The sequence below is a fragment of the Zonotrichia albicollis genome, chromosome 10 (genome assembly GCF_047830755.1).
Source record: "Zonotrichia albicollis isolate bZonAlb1 chromosome 10, bZonAlb1.hap1, whole genome shotgun sequence".
Lineage (NCBI taxonomy): Eukaryota > Metazoa > Chordata > Aves > Passeriformes > Passerellidae > Zonotrichia > Zonotrichia albicollis.
The window spans coordinates 12,969,578-12,990,318 of NC_133828.1; the positions used below are offsets into that span (position 1 = coordinate 12,969,578).

Here is a 20,741-nt window from a genome sequence, read left to right on the forward strand (position 1 = left end):
TAGACCTAAGTGTGGCAAACTATGGAATTATCTCACTGCTACTGGCACATGCACCTTGCTGACCCCCTGGTTTGCAAACTGCATGGTCAGAGAAGCAAAACCAGTACCAAAGGCTGTTCTTCAGCAGCCACCATGCTGGCTAATGTTTATGTTCTGTTTCCAGCTGTAATTGTTGGCAATACCGTGTCAAAGGAGGAAAGGGGAAAGTTAAATGCCACCTTATAAGATGTGCTGTAGGTGTACCCACAGCACTCTTTCTTCTCACAGTCTTCAGAACTGGGGTTTTCTTCCCCATCCTGGAAGATCAAAATGAAAATTGTGCTTTAGCTGGAGTTACTTTTCAGAAACAGCAGCCAAATGAAAGATATTTCAAACACGACTGCAGAGTATGGATAGATCAGGAAACAATTTTAGGTGTGATTTCCAAATTGCAGTTCACCACCCCAGACCCCTTTTGACATAGTTCTGCTGACAGAAACCAGTAATAGGTCTGGTGATTGCTCACTGGAACCTACAAACTCAACCTTCTTTGGGCTGCTCTCTTGTTTCTTAGTGCACACAGCAGGCAGATAAGTGTGAACTATTAAAATAACATTTATGTGATTGTTTAATGTTACTGTTTAATACAGGCTTGTGTGTATAAATCACAGGAGTTGAGCTTAATGGAGTAATAATGTAATAATCACATTGAGAAGGGATGAAGAGAGGAATTATGGTTGTGAATTTTTTCAGGAGAGAAAAGTAAAGTGATCTGGGGCATTGTTTCCATTTGTTCTCCAGACTTCCCATGTGACTTTGGATAGAAGGGGTTTTGGAACCTTTTGGTACCTCAGTTTCTTCTCCATTAAATTAGAATTCCAAACTCATTCCTTTAATTGTTCCAGTTGAGTGTAGAGAGAAGAGCTGCAGACCCACAGCTACCAAAAGGCCCAGAAGATTGCAGAGGCTGGTTTTCAGAGATGCCAGTGCCACCAGCCATGTTTGTGAGTGTAGGTCCCTCACCTGCTTAAAGTGTGTTAGACAATTCTATTAGGAACCAGGCTGCTGAGTGTCCAAGTGCCACAAAGATTACAGCTCTAGGGTCTTTCACGTCCAAACAGGTTTGAAACTGGAGACTTGTATTACTTATTTACTGAACAGATTCTTAAAATGCTCCTAAGTCATAATGTGTCTGTTGTTGTTGTTTGTTTTGTCTAATTAGACTCTAGCAGAACAATTGCAATCTCTTTTACTTTGTGTTTTGCTGTGCTAGATACACATAGCCCTGATTTTAGTTATTCTGGAGATGGAAGTTCAGTAAAAATAACAATAGTTTTACTAATGAGGATAACTATGTGAAGCCAGGATTCATGCTAAATTAGTATCTATTAGTGGCTTAGATCTATAATGAAGATTTCCTTGCCCTCTGTGTGTGTCTTAATTCATTACAGAGAAGTCCATTATATTTTATAAAAAACATTTTGACTTTTTTTTTTCCCTGAAACTCTTGCCCAGAATTATTGGAAAAGCAGGTGCTTTCCTGTAACATCAGAATGAGACAAATGGCACTGCTTGCTTTTATTGTTGTACAGAAGTGGTTTTCCTTTGGACACAGATGGACTTGGCAATGGAAAGTAGCTGGAGACTAATGGACACAAGCTTCAAAGCTTTCTGTGTAGGCCCTTGGAAGACCAAAAAAAAAAAAAACAAAAAGAAAAATCTCATTTTTGTTCTAATCAGTCTGGGTTAGAAAGAAAAGTACTCCAGCTCCAGGCTCATGGGGAACCTCTTGCCTTTACTCAGAGGCAGAGTGGGCAGCAGGTGCTGTCCCTGTATGCATCTGCAGGAGAAAAATGAATGGGTAAAAAGGAAAAAAATGAGGCAGAGGAATTTTGTGCTCTGGAGACTGGGTAATTCACCTGTCTACAGGTATTTATTCTTTAGGAACATTTTCAAGTCACAGCAGAAGAAATGCTAAAATTGTTTCAAGGAGTCCCCATACTTAAGAGTTAAGTGAGTGGGAACTGTATTTATTTGAATGTGAGTAAAAGTAGTTAAATTCAGATCCCTTTTCTAATCTGTTCCATCAGAATCTTTCTCAGATCTGCTCCTCCATTATCTCATCAAATAGTCTCTATTTATTCATTTATTTATTTCTTCACATACATTGAGGAAGAAAAGGGAAGGAGTCACTCCCCCCAGTGAGGACCATCTGCTCTTTTCTTATTGGGAGGGAAAAAACCCTACAATTAGTGTCTTGTTCATCTTTTTGTTTTACTAAAAAAAAAAAGAGGGGGAAAGAAAGTAAAAGAACTATTATGCAAATATCTGCAATTTGGTTTCAAATATTCTTTGTACTATGATGAGCAATTTCCTTTAATACAAACTCAGCCTACTTGCCAGAACCATTTTTTTTTAATTTTGCATTAATTTAGGGAAGGGAAAAAAACCCCAACTTTTATGTTCTTCTGGTGGCAAATTTGTCTCATCCTTTTTATTTTTCTTTCTTTCTTTCCTTGGCACTATTACAGCTGTTATTCTGTAAGTTGTCAGATGTCATATTGGGGTTTTTTGAGGGAAAAAAAAAAAAGAAATCAGCCAAAATAGCCTTACAGAGCCACAATTCCATCTCACTTTTCATTGTTCCATTGCCATGATCAAATGGTCTTGAAATGGAGGACTCAGTGAATGAGAGAGAAGAGCTTTCTCCTTGCTATATTTGAATGCCAGGGGCTTGTGATGGCAGCATTACCTCTAAGAACAGTTATTTATGGGTTTTATAAGGAGCTCCTGTGCTGCTGGTCAGGGGTGTGAACTCTAGGGTCAAATAGCATAGCCAGGATTAAAACTTCTGGTCCTTGGTCCTCGACCAGCTTGGTAGCTGAAACCTAGCATGGTACCTGGAAACTTCTCATAGTCTGGAAAAGGGAAACAAAGTCTTTTCTGTGTGGAAAAACCAAAATGAACTCATCCAAGACCTGATGGGAGAGGTGATGGAAGAACCAGACATTGAGTTAAGAGGCTTAGATTTAGAAAGCAAACATGGTGTAAATGACTTCATTACCTGTGGATGTGATTGGAAGATTAACTCCCAATATACAAATGGACCACACTTATAAAAGTGTGAAAACCCATGGGCCATCATACACTTTTTGGGTGTATCCCCTGGGTAGGCTTCCTCTGCCTTAAATGTTCCTGAAGGCCTTCAATAAATATAGGTGCTTTTTATTCCCTTAATTTTGGCTGGCCTCTGTTTGTAGGTAGTGCCAAAAAGGCATTAAAACAAGACCAAGGAGATTTAAGTGAAGTGTAATACACCTGTATCTTTATTTCTGTGGCTGCAATGGGACAGGGAATGTGGAGCAGTGCAGAATTTTAGTTTGTGCAGACTCTTGTTTTTGGGGCTCAGAACATCAAGTGGGCGTTACATCAGCCTGGAGGTTCCCTAGGAATGCCTAGCACTGGACAGACAGGAATTCATGATGCTTAGGGGACACTGATCCCCTTTAGTCCCTTGAGTATTGGAATAAATCACACAGACTCCATTTTCTTCATGGTGGAAAAAGCCCATTCTTTATTCGCATAACTCTTTTTTTATACCGTTTTATAGACTTTGTGTGTGACTTTAATTGGTTAGTACTTTTCTTGCTAATTACATTATTGGTTAGTAACAAGTTGTTACTCTTTTTAATTGATCTCTTAAATTCTTGAAGTCTATGTGCAGGAGAAGTTGTGAGGGACAGAAAAATGAAAATTATCTAATGGTATAAAACCAGTTTATACAGGTTGTTGCTTGTTTTTCACCCAGGGATAGATCGTTATGTTAATGAACTGCTCACACCAGGATTGCTTTCACATAGGAACTTGCAAAGGACTAGCCTGACAAGGGGAGCAGGCTTGATTTTATGAAGCCTTTCTTTATCATTTTCCTACCTTACTACAACAACTTGAGTGCATTGAGTTTTTGAGCACGCTGGGGTAACCATTGGGTCACTTTTATTGTTGCAGGAAGCTCTCATCATGGCCAGCATGGACCACCCACACCTGGTGAGACTCCTGGGTGTCTGCCTGAGCCCCACCATCCAGCTGGTCACTCAGCTGATGCCTCATGGCTGCCTCCTGGATTACGTCCATGAACATAAGGATAACATTGGCTCCCAGCTCCTGCTGAACTGGTGTGTTCAAATAGCGAAGGTATGTAGTTCATTTTCATAACTCATTTTTAAACATGGCTTTTTGTTTGCATTTGGTTTTTCAAGCCTGTTTTTGTTTGTGAGAAGGTTGGGTAGTTCTTGAAATGCACACTATTTTGGCTGCTTTACAGTATTATAGGTGACTTGTCAATATGTGAACCTAAGTGTTTTTCTTGACTGTTGTCTTGGTTTGAAAAGACAGGTGTCTGCTAAGTAAGGCAGGAGCCTCCCTTGAAATGGAAAATGTAAACATCTTCCTTCTGAATTATTATATATTTGAAATTAAGGGGCTCTCAGGCAAAGATATGGGAGTAGGAATAACAGTTCTTTATTAGGGAAATTAAAATAATAATGCCGTAAAACAAAAAAAATGGTGACAGAGTCAGGATAAGACCTGACAAAGTGTGTGTCAGGGAGGTGGCACAGCCCCATCCCATGGTGGCTCAGCCCTCCTGCAGTGCCAGTTGTGGTTCTGCTGGAGCAGGGATCCTGCACAAGGGGGGAGTTTTCCTCTGCAGCTCCAGGGCTGCTGGGGATGCGCCTGGGCTCCCTCTGGGAATGCAGGGGAGCACAAAGCTGCTCCTCTGGCAATGCAGGGGAGGAGAAAGCTGCTCCTCTGGGAATGCAGGGGAGCACAAAGCTGCTCCTCTGGGAATGCAGGGGAGCACAAAGCTGCTCCTCTGGGAATGCAGGGGAGCACAAAGCTGCTCCTCTGGGAATGCAGTGGGCAAAGGCTGCTGTGCTGTTCCAAACCTCAGATTGTATCCACGTAGGAATGCTTGGCTCCTCCCCTGGGCAGAGCATCTCCCAATGGGATGATGGAATTTTATCAGCCATGCAGGGACACTCACTGGCCATGGACAGAAGAAATATCCTGGAGGGAGGATTGGTTGTGGGAGAGATAAAGAAAACTGCCCCATGAACAGAAGAGAACTGCCCCACCTCTAAGAGATGGGAAATACAATACCCCCAAACCACATCTTACAACCCAGGACTTTCCAACTCAGTGTTAACGAGGGGTTGTTTCTCAAGGCAAGGGTGAGTGAGGGAAGAAGCCCCTGTGTGAAATCTGGGGCTGGACACAGGGTGATGTTTCAGCCTCCTCTGTTGTTCACTGTTAGTACATATACTGGTTTTCAGCCCTTCTGGGTCTGCATTGCCAGATCTGTCATCAATTGTCTGCCAGGAAGATAAACACATCCTTCATGTCACTCCTCAGGTGGTGATCCTGCTATGTTGGGGTCACAAACTATCCTTGGCACAATGTTTTACAGCTGGTTTTAGGCGTGTTTAGGTATTCAGTGTTGTACTAAGAACAAGTACTCAGCACTAAGAAAATTGTTTGCAAAGAATAACAAGTTCTTTCAGTGTGGAAGGCCATAACTTATCCATTTTAGAGGTGCTTTTGAGCAACTAGGGTTGTTTGCTACAAGTGGCAATTTGGAGCCTGCCTTTTGCATTGTGTTATTTGAAGTTGTTTTTTAGATTATTTTGGAGGAAATGCTTGTTATAAACACAAGCCCACAGACTGCTATCTTACATTAAATCTGCAGTCTTAAGTGAATTTCCTACAACACCTATTACAAAAATCTTAATTCAAGTTGTAATGTTAATCTTTTGTAATCAAGTTCTAATGTTAATCTTTTAGCACTGGAAGTGAAACCTGGAGATTCAGCAATTGTTTTGCTGGACTCAATATTAAGTAAACATTTGCCTCTTTTAACAACTTAAATACAAAAAAAAAAGTTCTTATAAAAGTAAGAAAATGTAGAAATCCAGCTAGCTCTTTGTTGTTCTTCAGGAGGTGCAGAATTTTGAGGAGCATCATGAATAGGGACTGTTTTCTTTCCAGAATCAGATCTGTTGTTAAACCTTCCTGAAGAAGAAAGTAGATAAAGTGACTCTAGGGCTCAAGAGAGGTGGGGGGAACCCAAACCTGACATTGCAGCATTTTTTAGATGTGTGAATGTCCTGTGTTGTGGTGGTAAAGCAACCAGAGTTGCTGGGGAGTACAGGAACACACCAATGGGAATTGCCTGTATGGATATGTGCAAAGGTTCATTTAGGGCTGATACCAGACCAGGCAAGGTGGGAGACAAAATCCATATTCCTGTTTGAGTCTTTCTCTCAACACAGCCTCCTCCCCATCTGTTCTCCACGCTTTTGATAGATAGTGGCTGTTATTGTTTAATGCAAAACATTTACGCACTGCCATCCCTGCAGAGGTAATCCTCCATGATTTTCACTTTGTGTGTGCATGTGGCCCTTGACTCCTTGGTCCAGGGCTGTGCTGGCTTTGCTGTGAGCCCTGTAGTGGAGCAGACAGCCTGATGCACAGCTTACAGAGCTGTCAGATCTCTGGGAGGGCCTGTGGAAGGAAGGTCATGGCTTTTCCAGGGTGATTCTTACCAAAGTATGTGTTGGTGGTTTTTCACAAACATGATGGGACTGCTGGTGCTCATTCCTTGAGCTTTATTGCAGCATCAGCCTCATTGCATGGCTGAGACAATTGGAAGATGGCAAAGCTCACATCCAGCCAGCAGCAGCCAAAGATTTCTTTGTTACAGAGCATTTTAAAAACTTTCTAGCCAACAGCATATTGCTGAAGCTCACAGGCAATTGTTCTAGCCAATCACTAAAAGCACATGTGCATCTGCTTCACACAATGCTTGCTTGTATTCTTTTTATTAACAATACACAATACTTCATTATTAAGCATAAAACCTGCTATCTTGCTAAGCATATTTTCCTGCAGTCTTAAAGTCTATCTTAGCTAAGCCTAAAACTCAAGCTATAGTTTCATACCCTTGCTTTCTGTACTATTGTAACTTTTTCTACTTTCAAACTTTGCAGCTGCAGCCAGCTCTCAGTTTTCTATTCCTTCTGTTTTTTCTAAAGCCTATTTTTACACCTTTCTAGAAGTCTTTTTACCTTTACTATTTCCCACATTGTGAAGCAGCTTCTAAACTGATTGCTACTGTACATGGCTTCTGCTTAATGTGGGGTTTGCATTTAGGGACATTCCTTGGGAAATTGTTGATGCTGCTTTCTTGGTCACCCCTGTGATGTGGGAGGAGAAAATGAGGTGTCACAGACATGTGAGATCTGAGGTGGTAACCAAACAATGCAAAGAAGAGAGATCTGAAATGTAATATCAGCTGGTGCAGTGTCAGGAAGAGCATGGGAGTTCCTTTATAATAAAAGGTGGCCTGTTATTGAGAGAGTTTAGTGAAGTTTATTGAAAATTAATTAAATTTGTGTTCTTACACATCACAATAATCATGTCAAGTGTGATTAGAGGGTGTGCACAAAAATCACAGTAATCATGTCAAGTGGTTAGAGGGTGTGCACAAAAATTGTTTCAACTACGGTAAGAGGAAAAAATCTTTGAGATCACCAGACAAGGAGTTCCCAAATAGTAGAATGAAAGTAATACCAATTTTCCATTCATCTGTCACATTTAACAGTGACTAGGAAACAGCAAAGGTACCATTTGCCTTGAAATAAACTGATTCCCAGAGGAATGAGTGCAGAAGGCAGCAACAAATTCCCATCACTGCAGGAAGGTGCACATGTGTGTCCCACACTCCTGTACCCACTGTGCCTGTGTTTCAGGTGCTGTCATCTAGCTTGGGAGTGTCTCTCCACATGTTGCTTTTCTAGGCTGTGGGGAATGATTGGTCGTGTCTTTCTGCAAGGTACCAAAAGCATGATTAGCAGAGTAGTAAGAGGCAAAAATCATCAGTGACTTCCCAGTCCTGTTCTCTGCTCCCTGAAGCAGCTCCTGGTATCTTTTGCTAGAGAGGATTTTCCCTAGCAAGAGGACTAAAGCCACTGGAAATGCCTCAGGTCTGAAGTTCAGGCTGATTTTTAGGAATTGTTTAAAATCAAGTTGCTGTTGTGACACAGTCCCTCCCTAACTGTGCTTTTCTCCATCTGCCAGTGTGCAGGCACTTATTTATGGAAGTCATTTCTTCAGAGCTCACTTGTTCTGCCAGGCTGTTCATTTCCATATGTCTCTACTTCTGTACAACTAGATGCAAAGCTAGTTAGCCACAATGCCTGCTTGCCAACCCACATATGGCTCTGGAGATAGCTTCTGAAGGTTGATGACAGGGCAGTTATAAAGCATTATCTACTGCCAATTGGAAAAGGCTTAGATGCTTTTTCTCTTTGCTTATACAGATTGTGTTGAATTTATTCTGATGTTACATCATAGTAGGGTAATTGTGTTCTCCTTCCAGAAGCTTTAGCTTCTTATTTTATGGATGAGAGCTATAAAAATAGAGTAGCCCCCAAGCATTGTGCATAAAACATGGTTGTTAGACAGCAGCTGTGTCTGAGGGGGCACTTCCCTTCTGCTCTGCAGATTCACACGGCTTCTCCTCGCGTCTCACTTCCATAGGGAGTGTCTTGCTTGGAAATGAATGTTTAACCTTTTAGCTCTGAGATCAGCACAGCAGTTTTATGTGGAGTTTGCTGTTCAGTAAAGCAGTGAACTGTGCTCATGTGTCAAGGTATTCTGTAGTGGGAGCAAGAGTGTCCACCTTGGGGATCTCAGGAAGGAGGGAATAATAGTCCATGAACACCCTTAGTGTTGGCTCCTTGAGAAGTGGGTTGAAACTTCAATTCTGTATGGATGGCACAAGCCTGGAAGTGAATTCTCAGCCAGGGTGTGACAGGTACACTTAAGTCAAGGAGATTCCACAAATACACAAAAAAAGTGCTGTGTGCATTGATATTTCAATGTGTTTGCAGTTTCTCTCAGCTAGGGCTGCCCCAACACACCCACACACAACTTGGAGGTGTGAGGGTGAGGATATTCTCATGGAAATGCCTTCAAGAAGGGAAGACACATCTGGAGGGTTTTAGCCAGGAAGGGTTGGTTGCCCTCTGCCACTCGGTGGGGTTGTCTAAAGGTCCTGTATTTGGGGCTGTATTCTCTCTCTGTTGCTCTAGTGGAAAATAAGCTGGAGTTCTCTTGGAATTATGATCATGGGCTTTTGTGCTGTGCTAAACTCTCTGTCTCTCTGGCTTACAGAAATGCAGTTCTGCTTCTGTAACATTGCATACAACACATAGATCTGGGCAGTCCCATCTCCTGTTTTACTGTTTGGTTTTTTTTTTCCCAGTTACAATTATGGTTTCTTTCCACTGCTGTTGATTTGCTTTACATCTGCACTCATTTTGCTGAGCACTGTTCAAGGGCAGAGGAACTTTTCCTGCCCCAAAGAAGTCAATGCAGAGGAAGAGTCAGGAAGCAAACTCCCTAACATGGGGCAGCTTGCCTATGATCACCTAGGCTGTGGAGGAGACTTCAGCTCTCCTGGGTCTCAGCCCCATGCTGTTCTGCCCTGTACCCCCAGGGGCTTCCAGGCCTGGTTTTTGGTGTTCTGAACTATAATAATTCTTTTATAACCCCTCAGAATACTAACGAGGCGGTGGTTACAATGGAATGTGGTGGAAGGAAAACCAAGTACTTCAGGGGATTACTTTTTATACATTTTCAATATAAAAGAATTCTCAAATTACCTTAACTAAAGCCCTGCAGAGTATCAGTTATCCAGGTATGCTGGAAAACAATGTTTGAAAACATTCTAGGAATGAAAAAAGAGAGAGGAACTTGGGGATCAAATTTAATGAAGCAGATGCACTCTTCAACTCTGCTGAGTGCTACTGCAGCCACTTGGAGTCATTACTGTGTCTAAGGATTCCCTTCCAGAGGCGCAGAGCTGCAGCTGGAAGCCTCCAGGAGCTGCTGTGAAAAACGCCAATCACTTGTTTTTAAAATTTTAAAAGTTTAATAGTAATTGAATGCTTATAAAAATAGTAATACAATTAGAGTAATAATAATTTGGACAATTTGGATTAGGACAATATGAGACAATAGAGACAAAGAGTTACAGACATCCGGGTACCTTTTTCTGGGCAGCACAAGCCTGAAAAAGGACCCACATTAACAGAGGATTAACCCTTAAAAAACAGCCTGTTGCATATTCATACACCTCATACATGATGCACAAATTCCATTCAAACACAGGATTCTGTCTGGTCATCTCAACTTCTTTCTCTGAATCCTAACAGTGCCTTCGAGGCAGAAAAAGTTCATTTCTTCTGATAATGGAGCAATAAATCCTCTTTCTCTGAAAGATTGAGGTGTCCTGTGGCTGCTATCTCACTGCAAGTCCTTTCTTTAAAGAAAAGTATCCTACATAGCACAGTTTCTATTTTAACACTTTTTTTATAACCTAAAACTATATTTAACACACTACTTAAGAGAATTTATACAGCATAACTTTCTAACACAACACATTTAATATTAATTTTATTATTTGAAAAAAAAACCAGTCATAAAATATGTGCATTTTTCACAGCCACCAAGCCAAAGGCTCTTGCAAAGCCTCCTTGGTGCTTCTTTCTGGCCTGTTTAGCTGCTGTGGGTGCCAGGGCTCTGTGCCATCCTGAGCTCTCTTGGCCAAGGAAGACTTGTCCTGAAGGGGCCTCTCTCCAAGCCAGACTTTTGGGAAGGGCTATTTATCACTGCACTTCTCAGCTGGGTGTGAGCACACAGGCTGTGTGAAGTTCAAAGGATCTATGTTGATTTTTGAGAAGCTGATCCAGAAGCATCCTAAATCCTGTGGGTTTGGGCCTGCGCTCCTCGTGTCTGGAGAGAGGGAGGGCCTGTGGTGTTGCGCTGTGAATTGAGGAATCTTTCTTCTCTAGCAAGACTTGATGGATTAGGAAAAATGTTATAGACAGCTTTTGTTACTCTGCTACAGATGGGGTGAGAGAAGCTGTGAGAAACAAGAGGAGTCTAGGGGTGACTGGACAGGTTGGGAGGAGGTGGGGGACAGTTCAAGGTCTTTCCTTTTCATTAAAGAATGCTACCCCACAGCTCAGTGGCTATTCCATCCTGGAGTGAGCAAAGGAGTTTAATGACAGTCATCTATCAGCTGTCCACATTTCAAGCTTCAAGATGTGTCTGTTCCCAGAGCTGTTGGCCTGACAAGGCCAATTGCACAGTGACAATGGCCTTCAGCCCCTCCTGACACAGCGCTGCCACTGGCCAGCAGCAGGGCCGAGGCCTGGCATCATTATCACTGCAAGCAGCCCCATTAGCATGAATGGAGTTTGCTAATGGGCTGCTCCATGAGAAAGTGCAGTGTACAGAAGAGAGGCATCTAAACCAAGGGCTATGAAATTAAAGCATACTGAAACAAGGCTTTAATTTTGTAGAGGAGAAAAATGGAAATACATGGGGGAAAGTGTCATTTTCCTCTCTTGAATCCCTCTACAATTTCCTTTTTCTCTTCCTATTTGTCATGACTATTTTTCTCACTCAGCTGGAAAGCTTGGATATTCACAGATGGAAGGGAAGGATCCTTTTGTGGTGTCATTGGATAACTGTCACTCTCAGAAAAAATTTTGCCATTGATTCTCAGAGGGGCATTACCCAACCTGGCCCATACCAGGGGACTTCTTGGTACCCTTCTGGGTGGCTCTCAAAGTTCATACAAATTTGAGAAGCCCTTGCAGCAAACTTCAGGAGGATCTTGCCAAGTTCTTCATCCCAGCTTTTAATTTCCAAGTGGCGGAAGGGTTCAGATTTCTTTCTTGCTGTGGTGACCTAGGCTGTCTTCAGCTTATGTGGGACAATGAGGACGTTTCTCTTGATCCTCTCAATATTATTTTTTTTTTTCATGCAAGGCATGTTTCTCTGCATAACTATGTACCTATTTATAGAGAATTCTGTGCACTTTTCTTCCCCTTTGTTCACCAGTCATTTTTTCTGGAGTATTGAACTGGTTTAGTAACTTTTCTACCAAACTCAGTAGCCCACAGAGGTTTCCTATGGAAAGGATTAAAATGAAGGCAAGCTGAGAAAAGTCATCAGCTTAAATGCTGACCCAAGTTCTTCTCATTTCCCCTTCTCCTTTCATCCCACTCACTATATTCCCAGTCTTTCTTTTGCTGTAATTTTCTTTTATTTTCTTAACTTCTAGCTTTCTCTTACTTTCACAGTGCTTTGTGTCAGCACTCGTTTTTTGCTTTTTCTCCATTGTCACCATTTCTCTTTCACTCTCATTCCCTGGCTGCTTGGCTCCCTTCAAGAGCATCATGTCTGCCACCCATCAGAGCTCCTATGCAGTCCTGTCTCACTCCAGGGTTGGTAAAGGACTCAGTTCCTTAGTTTCTCTCATAATCATAAATAATAAAGGTTTTGAAGGTTTTATAGTGGGGGATGGATTTATAGTAGGTTATAATCCTAATTTCTCCAGTCTTAATCTGACTCATGGATTAGCTAGGTTCCCTCTTCCCTTCTCTTTAAAAATCCAGTGTTCCCAGAAGCATGACTGTGAGGGGGGAAAAAAAAATCAAAGCAGAATTTCCAGTCATTTACAAATCACATCAGGCCTTGTGGAGGCACAGCAATGAGCGATTTATTGCACAGAGACAGACAATTTATTGTTTTGTTAAATGAAAGGTGCACTTAGCCCTGACATTTATGGGGTTTCTGATATTAGAGACCTGACAGCCCCAGGCTACAGAAGCTCTGGGGGCTTTCCTTGGTGCCCCAGAGTTCTCATCAAGCACACTGAGCTGCGTTTGGGGACATGGGACACTCTCAACATCACATTTTCCCTGGCAGTCCCCAGCAGACTGGCTTGGGAAAGCATTATTGCAAACCACTCTTAAATCAAATTCAAGATATTACAGGAGCCCCTATGAGGGTCTGTCAGGATTTCCATTATAAGCACATATTTTTCAGGTTTATAACTCAGCCATAAAATTCTGCAAGACTGTGACGTAGCATAAAATGTCTCAGCCCAAAGCTTTTATTATTATTCCAGAAATATATGTGTTTGGCTATTTTTTAAGTTGCAGAACTTGAGAAACAAAAGCTGGATTATTCTCTCTCTATAGCCATAAATTAAAATGCATTTTTCCCTAGTGAGTACCTTTCTCTCAACATTGTATTTTATAACAAAACTTATGCTACTTGACTACAAAAAACTAAGGGCCAAGGAAAACACACACACACAAATATATATAAAAGATATACATATTGTGTATATTATTATTATGATATAAAATTATTGAACATCTAGTTATTTTATATTATATATGTTATAATATACAATGTGTATATACACAATATTTTATATTGTATAATATATATTATTATAATATTAAAATATTGCAACATTTTATATATTTTATATATATATATTTTTTTAGAGAGAGAGAGAGAGAGTCCATGAGCCAGAATAAAATCCTTGCTGGTTCTGTTTCTATTCACAGTCTGTGTTAGCAGAGGGGATCATATTCCACACTCCTGCAACACATTAATATCTCCTGATTAGAGGGGAAATAAAACTGGGTTATGTGTCCCATGGAAAATACCAAGCATTAAAAGAATGCGTTACCCTGAACTGAAACAGATCTGAGCAGTTCTGAGGTTTCCAAATGAGGAGGGTTTTTTGAGACCTTTGAAAAGTCTTTGGATTTGTATGACTTTTTTTTTTTAAGTAATGTTTAATTTATTTTAGAGAGGGAAACATCCAGCTGTCTTTCAGAAGCATTTTTGAGCTGTTTTTCCCCAATATGGTATTTTTGTCAGATTGTTTTATATGAATAAACAAGGCCAGTTTTAGAAAAATAAGGTTTATTTATTTTGGAAAATGAGGTTGCCTTTGTTTTCTTCAGCTTAGGGTTCATTTCCTAGCCAGGACAACTTTTTCTTTTCATGAGGCATAAATGTTATTTGTATACACAAGACAAATAGAGAATTTGGTATTTCGGAACTGCAGGGTGACTCGTTCTGCAATGACTTTGTTTGGGGTTTTTGGTTGGGGTTTTTTTTCCACATTTTTGGACTTAAATTCAAACCTTTTGGTCTCACATAGAGGTAACTATAAGTCTAAAATACACCAGACAGGTGTGTTGTCATCACTATATAAAACTCTGACTTCATCTCCTCTAGATAAGAGTGAAAAGCATCCACTTACACCCCCCCCCAAAAAAAAAAAAAAAAAAAAAAAGGGATTAAAATAGTGTAAGGTACAGTGGTTTGGGGTATGTGAGGTTCACCACAAGAGAGTTTCAATGTTTGGGTGTCTTTAGTTGAGCTAAATGCAGTTTTGCATGCTGAGTGTTAGCCATAAATTTAGCATGGTTAAATACCCAAGAGGAGAAGAAGTGTGTGAGGTAAAAAACAGCAGTGGCATGAGAATGAATGAGTCTTGACTGGCTATGAATAAATTTAGGGTGGAGATTAGAAGAAGGTTATTAGCCACTCTAAGTGCTAAGGTGCTCAAACCCAATAAAAATAATGCAATTAATGACTTTTAAAATGGAGCTTGGTAAGTTTATGAGGCAAGTGTGGGCTGGATGGCACAGTTGCTTTCAAGGGGCACAATTTGATGGCACAGTTGCTTTTATTTCTCTGTTTTAAAGCTGAGTAGTGACAGGACAAGAATAAACAATGAAAGAATGTGTACCCACACTGCTCAGAGACAGCTCAGCTCTGGAATTTGGAGCTTCAGGAGACAGAGATCAAGCTGTGGTTTGCACTTTGGATTGTTTCTTGTTTTTCTGTTTCTTACTTTCTCACCTTACTCCTTCTTAATTCAAATTAAATCAGATTCTCATACTGTTAGCTGAACTGAATAATGCATCACTCAGTTTTTATTGAAATCAACCAGGGTATTCATGCAATGATGATGCTCTTCTTGTGAGTAAACACATCAGAATCAATCTTGTGTGTTCAGCAGGCTTCACCCTAAGAAAGAAAATGAAGCTTTCACTTCTCTCAGTTTTCCCCTTGCCTTTGCCTCGGGCTTGCTATCAGTAATTCATAACTATATATACTGTAGGTGGAAAAAACACATAATGGAATTATTTAATGAAGACTTTATTACATTTAAACATAAGGGTTCTAGTTTGTGTTGGAGACTAATGGCTCAAAACACTCTGCAAAAGTGGCAGCTCAGAGAAAAGATTAAATAACAGTGTCTCCAATTTTGGCTACATTTAAAACAACTTCATTATAGCTCAGAGCTCACCCACCTGGACAATATTTTAGTGAAGAAGGAATTTATTCCGTTTTCCCAGTCTTTCCCTATCTATCTTGCCTTCCAGCTCTTATTGTTTCTGGTGAGATATTCAGACCTACACATCTTTTTGGATTACCAGTAGTCACAGGATAATGTCTCATTTTGTCTGTCACCATTGTTGCATCCCTCCCATTAGTTATGAATTCTTTTCTACTCTGCTTTGTACAAGTACAGCTTGTTACCTCCTTCTCTGTAATCTTTCCAATTTTGTTCTTACTTGACTTTCTTTGCCATACACTGTTCTGTCTTTCTGAGACTAAAATCTTAATAATGGTGTTATGCTCTATACAGTTCTGTGCATCTTGAAATATAAGACTAAGACTAATAATAAACCTTTTTACATCTCATTTTAAAACCATGAATGTCAGAAAGGAAGGAATTTAATCATAGAAATGATAGGAAAACTTTGTTTTGACAGCTCTATATTGGGACTGTGTTGTGGGCTTTTTTTTTTTGCTTTGCCTCCCAACTGGGATAAGCATAGATTTAATTTGTGGCATTTTATTTTGGTCATAGAAAACTGCAAATGGGTTTAGAACTGTCCTTCCTCAAGGACCATGGCAGAGCTAAGTGGTCAGGCAGAAATTGCATGAAACACACTCATTTTAGGGTTAATTTGCAGAAAATTATAATAAATGAATGATCTGTAAAGTGAGCAGGCTTTTGGCCCTTTCTCTGTGCAATCTAACCTGGTTCACATTTCCTTGTGCTCTGTCTCCTCCACACGAGTTAGGAAGGCTTCCTCTACAGGACAGAATCTTGTCCAAGATTTGGGATGTTTTTTGAAAATTGTGGTTTAGCCCAGTTTGCCTGGTGATTTGTGCTTTTGTAGAAACCCTCAGGGGTTGTTTGCATATTATTTGGTGTTCCTTGGAGCAGGTTTCAGCTTCACTGCCAGCCTTTACTTTGGCTGTTGCATGAATGGGATTAAAAATAACTGATGTAAAACATATGAGGATGCTCCTTTTGCCGGACAGAGCTGGCCACTGATCAGAACTTTAACATTTGAATAGAGAGCAAGATTATACTTTCCAAACAAAGCTGCAAAAATGCACTTGGCAGATTTCATCTAGAAGTAAACTCAAGCAAATTAATTTTAAATAAATCCATAATTTTTACTTTATTTCCTGGAAGGTGCACTATGTAATATCAGGTGGATCATATGATAACATATTTTTTTCTGACAGAATATATAGTAAAATAACATTTAAAAGCTTTTGAAGATACTCCTTCTTAGTACCAGTTTCATTGCAACACAGACCAGGAGATGCGTTCAAACAAAGAAATAAAGATGTGTCAGTTTTCTTTAAGTAATAGATGCTCTTAATGCTTGTTAATATTGCACAATTTTACACAAAAGAATCTAATACCACCACTATGTATTTTGTTATGATATGATGTCCTATTATGATTACAGAATGATTACAGGATGTCACGTGTCATAACAATTAAAAATAATGTACAGTTCCTTGAGGAAAGGGAGAGAAATTTTAAGAGAGAAGTTAAAGCCCTTTTTTTAGTGCAGGCACATGGTTGTTTTTGTATTGGCAGCAAAGCATTAGGGTTCTTGGTGTTTTGCTCAGCAAACAAAAAACAGAAACTATACATGGAATTTTGAATTTTTTTCCGTGGTAAAGTCCAGTGTTGTGTAGCTTCCTGTGATGAATGTATCTAAACTCCACAAAATGAGAAGGAGAAAAGCAGAAGCCTTGCAGGGAATATTGCAGCAGTGCCCAGGGTCTGTCTCCTGCCCATGCAGAGCAGGAATTGTGCTGCAGCAGGTGCCTGGGGGCTTGAAGCTAAAGAGTGGAGCTTGTGAAGTCACCTGGCACTTGCACTGGAGGTAACCTGGGAGGGTTTTTCATTTCACACCCAGTTTGTGTGCAAGACCTGTCAGGAGCTGCCCTCTGCTTCCACATGGTGGCCGTGAATGGATGGCCTTGCTCTCCATCTGGGCTGCACACAGGGAAAACAGACACAGTTTTTAATCTTGAGGTTTTGCCCCAGAACAAATTAAGGTGAAGAAAAGATCAGTTACATTTTGAAGCAGCAGACAGCAAAATGCCACTGATTCCTGATCTCAAACCTACCTTGGACTAACATGGCTTTTCAGTGGCACCTGCACCCAGTGTCAGCTCAGAAGGCAGTGATTCAAATGGGACTTTGTCTTTATGGTAAAAGACAAGATACAAGGCTAGAAAGGGCTGGATTTGATTCCTGGCTGTTTCATAGGTTTTTTTGTTTGTTTGTTTTGTTTTGTTTTGTTTTTTTTTTATGAGGTTTAGGCATATGAGTTGAACTATTTTCAGCAAATGAGCTTGCACCCTTAATGAAATAAAGCATTTGGAGGATCTAGTTCAAGGCACTACACACATATCAAGTGTTACTGCTCAGCTGCTTCTAATTGAATTTCATAAGATCATGTGTTCCAGACCTGCCACAGGTTGGTTTATTTACACCAGCCTGAAGTGCAGGAGCCAGATTCCAATTTCCAGACCCAGCATTCGCTTTGGTTTCCTGAGAGTGTGCAAATTGATAAATGCAGCTGTGTGTTACGGCTTTCTTGGCTTGCACCAACAGGGTGCTTGTGTGAGCTCCCTTTTAGGTAAACTTTTTAGGTGGAGGTGGTTTAAAAAAAAAAAAACAAACTGGTGGTTTTTACCAGTTCTGCTGGGAACTCACAGGGATTTTATCAAATCAGAGCTGGCAGGGGGCAGGTCTGAGATGTGGCAATGCCTGTCTCAACACATGTGGAATATGCATAAAAGTCAGGATGAAATCTTTGTGTTGAATATGCCACATAGCTGGCTTTCTCAAGTTACATGGGCATACTTTTATTTCCACCTCAACCATTTAAAAAAATGTCATTATCTCTCTGTTCATACCAGGAGGAACATAACTTGGCTGAGTCAAAAGGGTTTGAGCCAGTTAAAATAGTCACAAATACCAGAGTAAGAATGATTAGGAACACAGATATGTGTCTGTGGACCTGGACTGTGTAATTTAAATCTTTGGTTTTCCAGATGCAGTTGACACGAGACATCACATCATTTATGGCCCATAGTTGGTTTATGGAGCCAAAACTTGCCAGAAATGGACAGCAGAGCTTACGAGTAGTCTTCTTTTTATAATTGATAACATGAGCTTTCACTGCCCTAAAGAGAGATAGCTGATGGTATTTTGCACCCAGCAGCAGTTGGAGGTTGTTAAAAACAGCAGGTATTTTAACCTCAGCAGATCTGTAACACATTACTTTTTCTAATGTTCCTAATAGTCAGTACAGGTTCAATAACAAAAAAAAACTCTGTAAGTGTTTTCTGTACAATTTCTGAAACACAATCCCTGGCTTATTGCCAGGTACTTCCTGAAATTCTTTAGGAAGAAAGAAAAAAAACCCCAAACAAACAAGTGAGAACCCAAAGGAAAGCCATCCCTTTGTGTGGAACATCAGCAATTTCCAGAAGAGTCTAACACAAATAATGAGTCAGGTAATTCTGCCTCAAGGGTGCCCATGTGCTTGGGTGCCATATGGAGCTGGATGGCTCTTCTCTTCATCCTAATTAGCAGCCAAAGGAAAACTTCCTCTGAATGTTTACCTTCCCAAAGCTTTTCCCATTCCAGCAAACAGATTTTCCTGGCCAGCTACAATCTTTTGAAAGTGTCTGGGCTTAAGCATGGTGATCTAATAGAAGGACTGGAACATAAGAGCCCAGGTAAATGTTATGTAATTGAATCTGTCTCTACATTCTGATGGCTGCCTGCAGAGTACATTCCTTTTTTCATCCATCACCTTGTTGATGCTCATTTACCTTGGCATTTGGAAAGGCTTCTTCTCAGATAACATCACAATTAAAGAAAGAGTTCTGAAATTGAGCTAGCCTTAGTGGAAACTGGCAAAAGGCATGTAAAACCATTTCATTTATTAGGACAGCATGCCATTTACAAAGAAAACTTTAGATGGCTTTCCAAAGCTGCCATGTCTCATTAGGTTCAGCACGGTTCAAACTGCAGTCTCTTGGCTTGTATTGTCATAGAAGCTGGGGCTGACATTACAGCCCATAATACTAGACCCACAGGGACTAATTTATGTTTCCAGCAGAAACAAGCTGTATTAATATTGCCCACATGTGTCATTATTGGTCATTGGTGTGCGTAGGTGATGCTAGTGTGTGACACTTCTGTAACGTAGTTGTTGGAATATCAACAAAGTTTCAGTGCCTAAATAGCTCAGACTTTAGTGAAAACCTCAGCCTGGAGCAGGAGAAAATGTGGTGTTCTCAAATGTTGCTCTGCTGCCTTGGTGCTACCAGTTATTTCAGTGCTCAGTTTTATTTCAAGCAGATTTTGGTAGGAAAGACATGACTGCAAGTGGGAGTGATATTTTTTCATGGTTTGAGCTCAGTGTAAGTTGAATTACAACTGGTCATCTCACAGATCCAGAGAAAGGCTTTCTTAGAGCTGGAGAGAGATGTGTGATGGTTTCATTCATAGATCCTTACTCATTGCCCATGAAAAAAGGAGTCATTTAGAAAACATGTTTGCCAATTGCTGGTTTGTTTTAAAAACACACTAAATATTTAAATAGTAGGCTCAGCACTGGTGATAGTCTTGCTTTGAGAAAGAGGTTGGAGTAGTGACCTTGAGAGGCCCTTCTGACATTTCTGTGTCTGCTCATAGCCCTTCCCAGAGAACTTGTGGGCTGGTATAACTTTCCCTGTTGTCTAACTTCTGTATTCCAAGGCCTGGTAATGTCCAGTAACAACCAAAGTAACATTCTGTACAGGGCTTTTCTAAGTGTTGGGTCTTTGATTGTGACTTGCAACAGGCATTACCCTCTGCTTCTAATATAAAATATTATAAATACAGTTATTTGAGATAAACTATAGACAGGTAACAAAGTGGAGTTCCAGGTTGAGTAATTCTGACTGTTAATAAAGGGCAAGCAAATACTTCTGTGAGAAGCACCATTAGAAATAAAAATTAGAAATTTCCAGTTCATGGAAATGGTGAGGCACATTATCAGAACTACAAAATAAAGTCTAAAAAGTACTTTCTTTTTCTAATTGATACTTTGTACTTTCCTGCCTTTTGCTGGCCCTGCGTACTGAACTGCTAGCATTTCTTTACCTTTGTCTGGCAGCAGCCATGTGCAGGGCACAAATCTCAAAGTGCAAGTTAGGAAAGGAGCAAGTGTGAGGTGAGGAACACTGAAAACGTTTAAAGGACTGAATATACAGAGTTTCAAAGGAAATGCGCTTTGCTTGGTGGCAGTTTGAATTCAAAGGAGCAGCTCATAACAGCTGTGCTCATATATGTGCAGTGTGTCTAACCTGGCTGTTAGTGGTTTTGCCCAGTGGAGAAAAGGGTGCAATTTCCAGAATTCTTTAGCAATTTTGCCATTGCTTAGCTTCTGCAGAACACAGTGCCAGCTCCCAAGCAAGATGTCCTCCAG

General features: G+C 40.5%; 1 protein-coding gene across 2 annotated transcripts in view; it reads left to right on the top strand.

Moving 5' to 3' along the window:
- Window positions 1-20,741, top strand: part of ERBB4 (erb-b2 receptor tyrosine kinase 4) — a 579,112-nt gene that overhangs the window by 482,552 nt on the left and 75,819 nt on the right. For both annotated transcript variants that reach the window (XM_074548046.1, XM_074548047.1), the window contains exon 20: window positions 3,988-4,173. In XM_074548046.1, coding sequence (XP_074404147.1) covers window positions 3,988-4,173 — 186 coding nt within the window. The remainder of the gene's footprint in view (window positions 1-3,987; window positions 4,174-20,741) is intronic.